The sequence below is a fragment of the Eleginops maclovinus genome, chromosome 13 (assembly GCF_036324505.1).
Source record: "Eleginops maclovinus isolate JMC-PN-2008 ecotype Puerto Natales chromosome 13, JC_Emac_rtc_rv5, whole genome shotgun sequence".
Classification (NCBI taxonomy): Eukaryota; Metazoa; Chordata; class Actinopteri; order Perciformes; family Eleginopidae; genus Eleginops; species Eleginops maclovinus.
The window spans coordinates 1,720,266-1,735,190 of record NC_086361.1 but is presented as its reverse complement, the minus strand read 5'-3'; the positions used below and the strand labels follow the sequence as shown (position 1 = coordinate 1,735,190).

At 40.2% G+C, this 14,925-nt stretch overlaps 1 protein-coding gene across 3 annotated transcripts; it reads left to right on the top strand.

The window, feature by feature from the left end:
* The first annotated feature begins 1,486 nt into the window (after nt 1-1,486).
* Nucleotides 1,487-14,925, top strand: LOC134874686 (gonadotropin-releasing hormone II receptor-like). Of its 3 annotated transcripts, XR_010167104.1 has the most exons (5): nt 1,487-1,694; nt 5,123-5,654; nt 7,499-7,700; nt 10,080-10,633; nt 14,806-14,925. XR_010167104.1 is itself a non-coding variant. In XM_063898806.1 (4 exons), the coding sequence occupies exons 2-4, from the start codon at nt 5,124-5,126 to the stop codon at nt 10,496-10,498; spliced, it is 1,152 nt and encodes a 383-aa protein (XP_063754876.1). In that variant the 5' UTR covers nt 1,487-1,694; nt 5,123; the 3' UTR covers nt 10,499-10,739. The 3 variants fall into 3 exon arrangements, 2 of the variants coding, with proteins under 2 accessions (XP_063754876.1, XP_063754877.1); XM_063898806.1 differs by lacking the exon at nt 14,806-14,925 and having other exon boundaries at nt 10,080-10,739; XM_063898807.1 differs by lacking the exons at nt 1,487-1,694; nt 14,806-14,925 and having other exon boundaries at nt 5,052-5,654; nt 10,080-10,739.

Here is a 14,925-nt window from a genome sequence, read left to right as displayed (position 1 = left end):
GTTTATACAGACATCAATTATTAGACCTAGCTGACAGTATGCATCTGAGTTGGGATATGCTTATGCTTCTGTAGATCCAGAACTTAACAAAGAATTTATTTTACATAAAGCCACAGCTTATATTGGTTTAGATTGTCGAAGTGTTAGTGCGTTGAGATCTGTACACTGGGACAGGAACATCACTGTTTATATTCACATTGGTGTTGTAGAGACAGGATGAACCCAAGTGCCTTTCCTTCAATCACAGAATTTGACACAAATTGATCTGTGTTCATACAGAACTAACATTTAGCTCACCACTAAACCCTCGTCCACTCTCCCGCCCACCTCCCTCACCGATTGCATCTCTGAAATAAAAACCTGGTTCATTCAAAACCTCCTTGCTAAACAGTTACAAAACCGAGGTTCTCCTCATCTGCACTTCTATATTGTAATCTTGTAATTACTTAAAAAATGTATTACGTTACTAAAAGTAATTACGTTGCTAATCTGAGTATCAAAATATAAAAGTAATGTAGTCTGATTACTTTCTGTTACCTTTGGATCAACTTGAGATCAAATGAAATGCTGATACACCAGAGGAAATAAGATAATAAGGTATTTTTAAGTTTATTATGTAAGACATCAGAACAATGTGACCTTAGAACATGAGAAACCAAGATATTTAAGATCCAAAATGTGTCAAAAATGAAAGGCTTACAGAGTAATTTAGTTTACAAATACTGGTTTAGTTTTACATATGAAGGTGCTAACCTACTGCATTTAAAAAATATATATCTAAAATAAAGAACAGACTAAGGAAAACCAAATGGAAAATTCAGGCAGTACCTCTACGTATAATATATTGATCTTTATTTAAAATGTATTGTAACATTGTAATCCTATTAGTAATCCCTCTTCTCTTGAAATCTAACAGTTTAACTGATTGTCTTTTTTTAATGTAACGGTAGGGGAATACTTTTATTTGTATCCTGATTACATAATCCATGCTATCCATTACTCCCAACACCTGGAATTATAATGACAAGGGCACAGTTTTATACTTATTTATGAAAATGTATTTCAACCTTGAAACTCACCTGTTCAGACCAGCTGTTTTGCTGTTTTTATCTCTTTGAATATTTATTTTATTCATGCAAGGTGTCCACGCAAAAAGGAAGAGCAGCAGTCAGGTAAAGAAAGTTACATATGCAGACAATGTAAAACCCTCGGACTTTATAAATAAATTGATTTCTGACCCTCTCCTCACCTCTGCAGAAAGAGGAGACATATTGCTGGAAATTCCCCAGGATGCTCTCTTGTCAGAAAAGGTGGGTAACGCTGCAACACCCTGCACGTCACCAGCCTTAATTAACCAATAGGCGTGGAGTCATGATGTTCATGCGGTATAGATATGCACTGTGGATGCAGTGTGTGTGTGTGTGTGTGTGTGTGTGTGTGTGTGTGTGTGTGTGTGTGTGTGTGTGTGTGTGTGTGTGTGTGTGTGTGTGTGTGTGTGTGTGTGTGTGTGTGTGTGTGTGGATGAATGCAGACGGGCTGATAGGCGAGCAGATGGATGCGATAAAAACATGTGACGGTGATCCCGCTCAGGATTTAATTTACGGTCAGAGAGGGAAAGGTGTGCGGGGGGAGGACGCACAGCGCGCGGGACAGCTCCTCTCTGCTTCTCTGCTCATTTGACCATTCTCCTGCAGGTAACACACAGACACACACAAACATCTGCATCATTCTAATGCATCCTTCTATTTCACATTACCAAAGCGGGCTGATAGAAGGATTGGTGTGTTTGTTTCATTGGTGCGGGTCGGTGGGACATAATGGTGCGTCACCCCCCCACTGTCGATGTAATGCATTAAGGAGCTGAGAAAATGAAAAAGTGACAGAAATAGAAGAGTACATCCACTCAGACTGCAGACCGTTTGGTTTTATTGCGTCAAAAAATGATTATTGATCATGTTCGGACACCTGTGCGTCAAACAGCTGCGCGAGCCCTGCCGGTGCAGACTTTGGTGCAACACCACATGCAGAGCTACAGCAGTCCCCCAGCAGAGGGCGCCCCGCACCACTGCTGTTTACTTTGCGTCACTGCTGATTCGCTGAGAATTCATGCTGTTGTGTCTTTTTCTCAATGTGTTTTCGGAAGCAGTCAACTTAAATTGAATATGACAACACAATAACATCAACAACAAAGAATTGTGAGGTTGATCCTTGCCCTTGATTTCAAAATGACATAAATTAGAAATTTAACTGAAATCGGATTTCATTTGAGAGGTAAACAGGAAATAGAAAAGAGGAAAACATTTTCAATATGTTGTGTGCATCACTCTTTCATGGTGGATGATGGATAAATAAACATAATAGATCTGATAAAAAAGGGAACCTTGTCATGCATGAACAAATTGGATTTAGGGGATGTGGTGAAAGTCAAGCAAACAATCACTTTTATTTATCTCAGGGGGCTTTACATCATCAACATCCTCTGTCCTTAGACCCTCACAGTAAACACCCTTAAAGAAACCCCACAGTTACCAGGGAAACATGTTATCAAGCTCAGGGAGAGAAACAGAGGAGGGTCCCTCTCCCATGACGAACATACTGGCAGTAGATTTCGTGTGTATTTATAAACAAAATCTAAAGTTTATGTCAACAAAATGTTGACATAAACACGTGTGTTCTTTGAGTTAGAAATGTATGTGTTCACAAAGACGAGTTACATTATCAAAATAAATTGTAATTGGGCAACACTATAATGGTATTTATTTCTTGAATACAAATACATCAACCTTTTTGATTGTCCAGCTAATTGAATAATATTGTATTTAATACAACAAAAGTCAGTAAACATTTCCTTCATGTTTTATATTATAATACTTTGACTTTTTTGTGTGCCTGACAGAGTTGACAAAATTCCTCACCTGCATAAAATGCTATTTAAAGAAGAAATTAAATCACTAGGAGGTTGGCCCGTTGCAATGTTTAATAGCCAAGATTTTAATCTTATGAAATATTTCCTTAGCATATTTGAAGATTAAAAATGAAAAAAAAAGTTTTGTCTCAATTCTCAAGAATGGGTGATGGATTAAAAAGACAATAAAATAATAACAAAGACAATCCAAATCCCAAACATGATTATGCGAACATATATAATAAAGATGGACCCAGAATAATATTACAAGTTGCCAGGTGAGCGACACAAAGACCTTGGGGAGTATACCCCGGATGCTGAGTGACTGTAGTAACATGCATTATAACATGAGTGCATCTAGAGAGGACATGAGGGCATAGCGACAGAGAGAAAAGGGAGAAGAGAGGATAAAGGTGAGGGTCAGTCACAGTCAGTCCCAGCCTATAGCAGTATAGAGGCTTGAGCCTGAGACAGCCCTGACTATAAGCTTTATCAGAGAGGAAAGTCGATATGCTCTTGAATAGACGGATGCGGGGATGAGACAGACAGTGTCCAAAGAGTGTGCTGAAGACTTTCCTTTAAACAAAGCCTATGGTTAAAGCTATTGTATTGTCTTTTTTGTATTTGTATTTAACATTCTATCTGGTCTTTTATTATTTTCTTGTAAGTATTTATCTTTTAGCACTGTCCTTCATGTTGTTGATCTGTAGAGACAAATAGTTTTGGGATTTTTATTATTTAATATTCCATTCCTGGCACATATATTTATATTTTGTTTACTGTACGTTTTTATTTCAACATGTATATTTTCTACTTTTTTAATGCAATTTTATTTCTATTGAGATGTTTACATTTTGAATTGTTTATTTCTAGTCTTTTAATTTGTCTAATGTACAATGCCTTGTCTTTTTACGCTGCTGCAACGCAAACATTTCTCAAATTGGGATCAATAAAGTACTTCTTATCTTATCTTAAATTTGGCTATAAATACATTTTGATTTGATTTGATGCATCGCAACGGCTCCACGGACAAAACTAAAGGTTTTTCTTTCTGTTGAGTTTAGGAATATATTACAGCAATTAAGATCTTTGGCAAACAGGATGATCTGCACATATCAAGCCAACTTTTATGATTATTGATACATGCAATTGAACAAGTAAATAGCTAACGTAATGCTCTAAACAAATTCAATTAATGTGTGCCACCGCTAAGCTAAAGGTGGCTAATGTTCAGCGTGATGACGTTTAGTCGTCTCATTTCGACACTTGTTAGCAACCAATGTTTCTATGACACATAAACAGCTTCAGACAGTGGGGTATTTACTGACATATTGTATGTCATAGAACTAAATGTTAAAATCTCTCCAGCTTGTGTTAACCACAAACCTTATTTCAGGTTTCTTACCAACCGATTCAAAAAACAATGACTTTGAGACGAGGGAAACAGAATTAAGTTTGAAGAAAAAAACATTAGGTTCAACTTAATATTATTGTTTTCAACTAACCCAATTCAGTTATGTGAAATCGGTTGACACAATACATTTAATTACAGTCAACGTTTCAGTTTCTTCAGGGAGAGCTGATCCTCAGAAGAGGAGCTTGATAGATCCATAATTCTTATAATGTGTTATGATGTGGGCGTGTAGAGAAGTATACAGATTACATTTAGTGTTATCAATGTTATAAAGCCTTTTTTATGTACTGTAGTTTCTGATACTTGTGAATCGTGATATATGTGCTGTAGGAAAGAAATTACACTGAAAAACAGAAATGTTGACTTTAATTAAATGTATTATATCAACACATGACTGTACCAGGTTAGTTGAAAGCAATGATATTAAGTTAAAATAAAAAATATTAGGTTCATCCTAAAAGTATTGCTCTCAACTAACCTAATACAGTGAAATCTGATCATATAATAGGCCTACATTGAATTAAATTCAAGTTTTCATATCTGTGTATATCATTTTGCTGAATGCTCGAGCTCCATACTCATTCAGCTGAAAAAACCACAACAACAACAACAACAACCATGCAAAAAATAAGGATGACATCACTATGGAATACAAACTAATTTAGCATTATTGACCAAAGATCGTTCAGTCATTAAAATCAAATCATTTCTGATTTAACCCGTGACCCAGCAGTGTAGCAGCAAAGCACAGAGGTGACTTTATCAACAAGCCATCAAGCCCCTGTTCTGTTCCTCTGTCACAGGATGGCGGTAAACCTTTCTCTGTGGGTCTCCACCCCCCCGGTCCCTCTTGAGAACTTCTCCCTCCTGAACTCGTCTGCCGCAGCCCCCCCTCCACCCTGGAAGGCTCCGACCTTCACGGTGGCCGCCCGCTGCCGGGTCGCAGCCACCCTGGTGCTGTTCGTGTTCGCGGCTGTCAGTAACCTGTCGGTGCTGATCAGTGTGTGCTGTGGGCGGGGCTACCGCCTAGCGGCACACCTCCGCCCGCTCATTGCCAGCCTGGCCTCAGCTGATCTGGTGATGACTTTCGTGGTGATGCCGCTGGATGCCGTTTGGAATATAACCGTGCAATGGTACGCTGGGGACTTCATGTGTAAGCTGCTGTGTTTCCTCAAGCTGTTCGCCATGCAGGCAGCGGCCTTCATCCTGGTGGTGGTGAGTCTAGACCGGTACCGGGCCATCCTCCATCCTCTGGACTCTCTGGACGCTGGGCTCCGGAACAGACGCATGCTGCTGGGGGCCTGGACCCTTAGTCTGCTGCTGGCCTCTCCCCAGGTACAGAGCCGCTGGGTACACACGGAGCCTTAAGCCCAGCTGTGCACATGTGATTCACACAAATATAGCTTTACTATTATAAGATTTAAGAGGAGCTGAAGTATTGAATATCACACAATACCATGTTCATATGACACTTTTTTCACAATTTTATCATGTTGAACAGTTACATGTTAACTATTTCATGTTTAAATTCAACCACCATTCATCAGAGTTGCCCTGTGTGAAACCTCTGTAAACTGGAGCATACTGGACACACGACTTCTATTAAACGCTACTAATTGCCATACATACTGTAGTGTCAGTGGAATGTGGCTAGAAAATGAGTTTAGTTTTGTTGTTTCAAATAAACTTATCACAGAACTGTAAAATATGAGCCCATCACATCCAGTATCACAGTCTCTGAGCAGCTCATAAAATGATTTGCAAGAAGAATGTGACAAATAAAAACCCACCATCTTCTTGGTGACCTATACAGTGGTGAAAACAACATAAGGTATGAAAAAAAGTCACAAAAACAACAGATAAGTAACAAATAGCATCACTTTCATTAAGGTCAGATTATCGTAAATCAAAATGAACATTTAAGGAATTAAAAGAAACTAAATCAAACACATGTTTTGTCATTGAGTTACTTTTTGTAATAACCCTGTACAGTACAGTATGCACATGTTTATACTGCAGTGACCACAACATACAGTCTCTGTGTGTGTGTGTGTGTGTGTGTGTGTGTGTGTGTGTGTGTGTGTGTGTGTGTGTGTGTGTGTGTGTGTGTGTTTGTATATCTCCAGATGTGAGGGGGAGAACCATATGACTTACACTCAGTGGTGGAATGTAACCAATGTACATTTACTCAAGTACTTTACTTAATAGAAAAATGGAGGTACTTTTTCCACATTATGCTACTTTATACTTTTAATAATAATTAATAATAATAATAATAATAATAATGATAATAATGTGAACCTTGTAAAGTCTTGTTTTAACAGGCTGCCTATATATATTATTTTAATCATTCTACAGCCATACATTTAAGTTAAAGTTAGCTAGGGTATTATGGGCTTTACTGTGGTTACTAACAGTGGTGCAAAGTAAGTAAGTACATTTACTCAAGTAAAAATGTAGGTACTTGTACTTTACTTTCACATTATGTTACAATACTTTATACTTTTACAAAATCACATTTGGTTGGAAGTGTTGTACTTGTCACTCCACTAAATTTGTTTTACAGATTTATTTACCAGTTATTTTGGAGATTTTGATTATTTAATACAAAATAAATTGACAAATACATTATATTATTATAGGTTTATACTCAGTAGTATAAAGTAATTCAAATAATTCCCACCAACATTAAAGTGATGAACACATGAATGTACCAATAATAATGTAATGTTCCATTTTGATGAGTACATTTTGATGATAATACTTGTGTACTTTTACTAAAGTACACTTTTTAATGCAGTACTTTTACTTGTAACAGCGTGTTTTCACATTATTATTGCTACTTTGACTTATATAGTACTTTTTCCACCACTACTAACTCGCTGTCATTAACACTGTGTTCCCAGCAGCCACTAACAGCCCAGGTTAACCCCTGCTGTAACCCCCCTGCTTCTAAAATGACTAACTGGAGCTCTGCAGAGTGCTTTGAGAGGAAGACACAGGGACAAAGAACTTCATGCATCATGATGAACCTCATGCGTCATGAAGTTCTTTCTGTCATTTGTTTAACACAAACAAATATGAGACAAAAGTTTGTTTACTGCAAACAAACTGCACTTGTGTATTTCTGTGACTGCATGGATTCATTCCTCATCTCTGTACACTCTCTTCATCCTCAGCTGTTTATCTTTCGGGCCATTAAAGCTGACGGAGTGGACTTCACTCAGTGTGTCACCCATGGAAGCTTCCCGTATCTGTGGCAGAAGACGGCATACAACATGTTTCACTTTGTGACGCTGTATGTCTTCCCTCTGCTTGTCATGACTTTCTGCTACACCTGCATCCTCATCAGGATCAATGGGCAAATGCACAAGAGCAAAGGTGTGTTCCTCTGAAGCAATTATGGAGTGAAAAAAATACATTTGGTCTTATCAAGGTAACAGAGTCGTTTTTATGTATTACTCTACTCGCCAGCAGTGTGAACCCGGATATCAGACCCGGAGGACCCCAAAGTTTTATGATAGAAATGTAGAGTAGGGGTCCCCAGCATATAGAAACTGCCTGATGCTAACTTGCTATGCTGGGCAATTTTCACAGATAGCATACGTTTAATTAATTAGCATTAATAAGCATATGCAGACATAGCAAAAAATGAATTAAAAAAATGGCTTGGACAATTTGGACAATCATAGAGTGGATTTTAAGGATGTTGATTACATTTCTGACATTTCAAAGATAACATATTTGACTCAACTTTCTGGTTAAAACTGCCATTGTTGATCCTGAAAATGTCAGAAATGGATTCAGCATCCTCAATAACCAACACACCCACTCCAAAATTGTCCAAATTGTCCCAGCCATTTATAACAATTGCTAATTGCCCAACATATGCTAGTTAGCATCCGGCATGTTCCATGTGCAGGGTACCTGCACTATTACATATACTTTAACTGTAAGTGTTAATAAGGAGCACAACCACATACAGAGACAGAGAAACACAGGATGTCTTCTTTTTAAGTCTTTAAATCTTGTCAAATCAGTAATAAACAAAATAACGTGGGTATTTTAGAACAGAGTAACATGCACTAAAGTTACAGTTTGACTTTCTTTACATTCTGTGACATTGTCTCTTAAGGACTCAAGACTTAAAGCCTAGTCACACCAGACAGTGTCACAACTAACGTCCTTCTTTGGTGTTTGGTAGTTAACATAAGGATTCCTCACATGTCTGGAGAATTACTGTAGCCTTTAAGCTAACATGCAGGTAAAACAGGAACATGCTAGAGCTAGTTTTTTACAATTGCTTGAGAACTCTGTTTTGGACTCTCTAGCTCCATGTTCTCGTAAAGGTCAGCACTGTTAACACAGATTTGTATTGGTGATTGATGCAAAATCTATGTGTCAAAGTCTGCTAGGCCGGATACACTAAAATACTTTTGAGAGCGCACACAGGTTCTAAAGAATGCTCACAGAGGATGTAGCTGAGGACTTGAGTTAAGCTGCATTCACATGACAAGCGGGAAAATTGCCATGTGCCGAGCATCGGCTCAAAGTTCAAATTATTTCAACTTTTCGACCAATCAGATAACAGCTGTATGTAGGAGTGCATGTTTGTAGGAGAGTTAACCATAGGAACAAAACTTAACTGACTGTTTTCAGGCCCAACTTGGCAGTGAGCACAAACAAATTCTTGTATCATGTGAATGCACCGTTAGTTTAGTTGTTGCAATAGCTTGTACTTAGTGGAATGAATGTGAAAACACTGTGACTACCCGATTTGCATGTCTTCCAGATTTGCACTGCGCAAGCGTGAGTTGGTCCGCCATATTGGACAGCTACATACAGCAACCCAAGTAGGACATTTGAAGTCCAGATGGCTGCCCGATTTGAATTGCGCAGTTCATAAACGTCTATTTCTATATGTATATATATATATATATATACAAATATAAATGACTCTTGCAGAGAATTTCCAAAGCTAGGAAAGAGCTTTCAGTTTGCGCGATCATTGTTCAATAAGTAATTTCCCTTTACCGGGAATATTAACATCGAAAAATTTGCCAGACTAATACATTTATAATTTTACATATACGGACATTTCACAGTTAAGAATTAGATGTGAAATATTAATACCATAAATAATTGAATACATTTACAGTAAATATAACTTCACGGTGATAGCTGTCAAAGTTAAATCCATTTCTCACTTATTCTTAGAATATACTTAATCAACTAAAAGGAGTTCTTCTCAAATAATCGGGAAGTGACGTTGTTATAATGATAAATCATCTCTGTTGTTCAGATTAATGTTGTCAGGTTTTCTGAGTTTTTCTTTTCTTCTTTGCGGAAGGCCTCTGTGTCAAATGTCCTTCTTGGGATGCTGTACGTAGCTGTCCAATATGGCAGACCAACTCGCGCTTGCACAGTGCAAATCTGGTAGCCACAAACACTGGTGCGTCTACTGCCTTGTGTAGTTCTTAACCACCTGCAAGGAGGTTAAGAACCTGTAGTACTGGGTCCATAAACCCAAATTAACAAAAATGATATTAATTTAAAAGCATGTCTAGACAAGCAACTCAACTTCTCTGTCATTCATAAGAATAACACTGTAGTAAACCAGTAAAAAGTACTAGCTTAAACTATGGCAATCTTTAAGCTCTTTACTCATTAAAATCCTGACATGAAGCTCTTGGTGATTACTGCTTACACATGTAATGTTGGCTTCCTGTATTTGAGTTATTGCCCGTTGTGTTCCTGCAGATGGGGAGCACTGCCTGAGGCGCAGCGGTACAGACATGATACCCAAAGCCCGGATTAAGACCCTGAAGATGACCGTTGTGATCGTTAGCTCCTTCGTCATCTGTTGGACTCCGTACTACCTCCTGGGGATCTGGTACTGGTTCCAACCGAAGATCATCCAGCACACCCCGGAGTATGTGCACCACATACTGTTTGTGTTCGGCAACCTGAACACGTGCTGCGACCCGGTCATCTACAGCTTCTACACGCCGTCTTTCCGCGCCGACCTGGCCGACGTGATGGCGAGCTGCTGTCGTCGTCGCCGGAGCAACAATGCCTCCCCCCGCTCTGTGGACCGCCTGTCTCGCCGCAGTGCCGGGGCCCCGGTGGAGATGGAGTCTGACCTGAGCTCCAACCAGCACAGCGGGAACCCCAGCTGAACAGAGCAGATCTGACGTAGGAAACACTCACTGCTGCAATATACCAGATGTCCTTAGTGCTGTCTGATGCTCATCCAGGAGTACGTTTTTGGAACTTGTAGCCTAGAACAATAGTCTGATGCTGTGGAGACTGTGGTGAGTCAGCAAGAATAACCTGTTGTATTTTATGCATATATATGATGAACAGTTATTGCAAGTATCAACCTAATACAGTATATGCTCAATAAACGTCTTGATGGTTCTGACGGGATTTCAGTCTGGTGTGTTACAATAGGGTTTCTGGATATAACGTTTAGTCAAAGTCAAAGTCCACTTTATTGTCAAAGTTTCCACATGTGTTATATATACAGAAAATTGAAATACCGCTTCTGGCAGTCCCACAGTGCAAATCTAAAAGAACATATAATATAAAAAGATAACAGCGTAGAAAAAAAAGGGGGGGTAAAAAGGGGTATACAAAAAAACTTAAGTAATATATACATATGTTCGACACAATCAACACAGTGTGACAGTAGTGCAATTAGTTCTTTAGTGCAAAAAACACTTTGTGCAAATTACATTTTCAGTAGCAGCGGAGAATAGAAAGTGACTGGTGCTGGATGAGGGACAGGTGTGTGAGGGAGGGGGATTAATGTCCTGGTACAATTGGGGAGAGAGAGGGAGGGACGGAGAGAGGGGGAGGGGGAGGAAGAAGCTGTTCCTCAGCCTGGTGGAGCTCGAGCGGAGGCTGCGGAGCCTTCTCCCTGAAGGCAGGAGGCTGAAGGTGCTGTTGGAGGGGTGGGTGGGGTCCCCCGCAATGCCGAGTGCTTTGCGGGTGAGTCGGGTGCTGTAGATGTCCTGTAGTGTAGGGAGTGAGACCCGGATTATCCTCTGGGCAGAGTTCACGATGCGCTGCAGGCTCTTGCGGTTGGAGGCGGTGCAGCTTCCAAACCACAGCGTGATGCAGCTGCTGAGGATGCTCTCAGTGGCGCCTCGGTAGAATGAGAGCATGACGGGGGGGGGGGGGGTGAAGTAGGGGCGTTGCTGGGCCTTCTTTGCCAGTGCAGTGGTGTTGTTGTTCCAGGTGAGGTCGTCTGTGATGGTCACACCCAGGAATTTGGTGCTGCTCACCTGCTCCACAGCAGCACCATTGATGGTCAGAGGGAGGGGGGGTTGGGAGTGGGTTCTCCTGAAGTCAACAACAATCTCCTTTGTTTTCCCCACATTGAGGAAGAGATAGTTATTTTGGCACCAACGGGCCAGCTGGTTCACTTCCTTCCTGTAGTTAGTCTCATCGTTGTGGCGGATGAGAGCCACCACGGTGGTGACGTCAGCGAACTTCACGATGTGGTTGGAGCTGTAGCTGGGTTTGCAGTCATGGGTCAGCAGGGTGAAGAGAAGGGGGCTGAACACACAGCCTTGGGGGGCCCCCGTGCTCAGTGTTAGTGTGTTCGATGTGTTGTTGTTGACCCCGACAGCTTGTGGTCTCTCTGTGAGGAAGTCCAGCAACCAGTTGCAGAGAGAGGGGCTGAGGCCCAGGTCTGTAAGTTTATGCACAAGCTGCTGGGGGATGATGGTGTTGAATGCTGAGCTGAAGTCTATGAATAGCATTCTGACGTAGGAGTTCTTAGTGTCCAGGTGTCTGAGGGCTGGGTGTAGAGTGGAGGTGATTGCATCCTCTGTGGACCGTTTAGCTCGGTAGGCAAACTGAAACGGGTCCAGGGAGGGAGGAAGAGTGGATTTGATCTGCTTCATGACCAGTCTTTCGAAGCACTTCATGATGGTCGAAGTCAGTGCGACGGGGCGGTAGTCGTTGAAGCAGGCTGGAGATGACTTCTTCGGCACAGGAATGACGTTGGGTTCCTTGAAGCACGTGGGAACAACAGCCTGGCTCAGGGAGGTGTTAAAGATGTCTGTGAGGACATCCGTGAGCTCCTCTGCGCAGTCCCTCAGCACTCGACCAGGAATGTTGTCAGGTCCCGCAGCCTTGCAGGTATTAATCCTCAGCAGTGTTCACACTGGCTGGGGACAGACACAGAGCCTGGTCGTCGGTGGGGGGGGGTGTTCTGCGCAGTTGTGTTGTTCTGTGCTTCGAAGTGTGCAGAGAAGCCGTTGAGGTTGTTGAGCAGGGAGGTGTGACTGTCACAGGTCTGCGGTTTAGATCTTTACTAAATGGTGGAGTGGGGTATAGTCACGTTCGCTGTTCTATATAGTGTTAGATAAAGTGAACAGTTGTCTCATTTGTATGTTTTATATAAATAATGACCTTAACAATACAGCTGTTGCTTACCCTAACCCTAATCCATATAATTTTGCCTCTTAATGTGTATATATGTGTATATCTGTACATATATATATATATATATGTACAGCCGCTGAAAAAAATTAAGATAATTTTTTCTTAAATCTTTATCTCTACATGTATGGCAGGCATTCCAGTGTCTGTTGAATTCCAACACAGAGAAAAATTGCCAGTAGTTTCTAGAATACAATAGGAAACAAAACAAAAAAATCATTGAACTCAAAAGACGTACCTATAAATAATAAAACAAGAGAAACTGCTAATGCTGAAGTGGTCTCAGAATTTTGTCCCAGGCTGTATGTATATATATATATATATACATACATATTATGTATATATATATTCAAGTGGTTGTTCAGGTGAGAGTACATATATACACATATGTATATATTTTTGATATACTGTACGTATTCTTGGGTTCTCCCTGTTTGTATCACACACAGAGAAATTGGTAATAAATTTGAAAGAAAAACTTAAGTGGAAATAATTTTCAATGAAAATGGATAATTCTAATGGTACCTGGAGGGAAATTGAAATTTTCGTTATCGGGCACTGAACCGGCCCAGGACGTTATAGCAGCTGTGTCGAGTCTTCAAGTCCTGAGAGTCAGCCAAATGAATAATCTCACCAGATGTCTGCTGGTGCATCCTGAGGACCAGAGCTCATCCTGAGAGGAGTACTGGAGATTTGTATGACATTATCATGGTGTGAAGCTGAAAGAACTTCAGCAACAGAAAACACCACCTGTCAGTGAACACCAGTCCAGAACACAGAGCATCCATCAGGAACGTCAAAGGTCACACACCAGGAGTCAGCGCGAGCTACACCTCTTTTACTGTTACCAATGCCAAGAATGAATTCTAAAGGTTTTGGACTCTAATGCTGTGTCTCAAATCGCCTACTGCTGTACCCATATGTGCAGTTTTGAGTGTGTCCCAATGCAAACTATGGCAAAATACAGAGCACTACGAGCTGGATGGTATATTTACAATGGTGAAAAAGTTGAGTATGGAACGCAGTACACGTCTTGCCCTCAACATTTGCCATCTTGGCAACATAACAGAAGACAAATGCAGTTATGCTTGTGAATGAAACAGTATACAAATACAAGTTATAGTTTAGTTAGTAATTTATAGTTTTCTTTACTTTTTAAGTAAAATACCAGCATACCAGCGTTTAACTGCCAATTGTGCAGAGGTGGTAGAGGTACTCAGATCTTGTTCTTGAGTAAAAGTAGAAGTACCAGAGTGTAGGAATACTCTGTTACAGTAAAAGTCCTGCACTCTAAATGTTCCTCCAGTGAAAGTAGAAAGTACTCTCATCTAAATGTACTTAAAGTAGCGACAGTAAAAGTAGTCATTGTTTGATTGGTCCATTTCAGAATAATATCTCTGATATGTTTTATAATGATTGATCATTAAAGTGTCCTCAGAGCTGGTAAAGGTGCAGCTAGTTTGAATGGCTTTGTATACTGCAGGGTAGCTGCTGGATTTACTCCAGGTGAACTAAAGTCTGATTTAAGGGCTGATTATATTTACCATCATTAATCCAGATCTGTAAAGTAACTAAAGGGATTAAATACATGTAGTGGAGTAAACGTACACCATTTACCACTGAACTGTAGTGGAGTAGAAGTACAAAGTAGCAAAACATTGAAATACTCAAGTAAAGTACGTATCTTGAAATTGTACTTGAGTACAGAACTTAAATAAATGCTACTTCCTGTCTTACGTGCGTTTACCCTCACAGTCACTCATTAGTTTTCTTGTTTCTTTAGCCAAACACATCATATCACAACATTTTTGATAACATTCATGACTGGTTAGAGGAGATACATATATATATTTGCTCAAAGTAAATCAGCAACTTACCTCAGCAGGAGTCCAGGGTCAAACACCTGGAATGGGAAACATTTATAAAAGCATCATAACCATAAATATCATGGGTAACTGTATCTGTAGCATGCTAAAAAAATTAAATACATAGAAATGTATAATTTCAACAAAATGTCTTTATTTGGTTTCAGGCATATCGGTATGTGATCAGGGGAAGAGAAAAAAGCAGAGGTGGACACATTCAGGAAGCAGTCTGCAGACGCAGAGACCAAGCTGTTGCTAATGCTAACAGGTCAGCAAATGCTAATAGC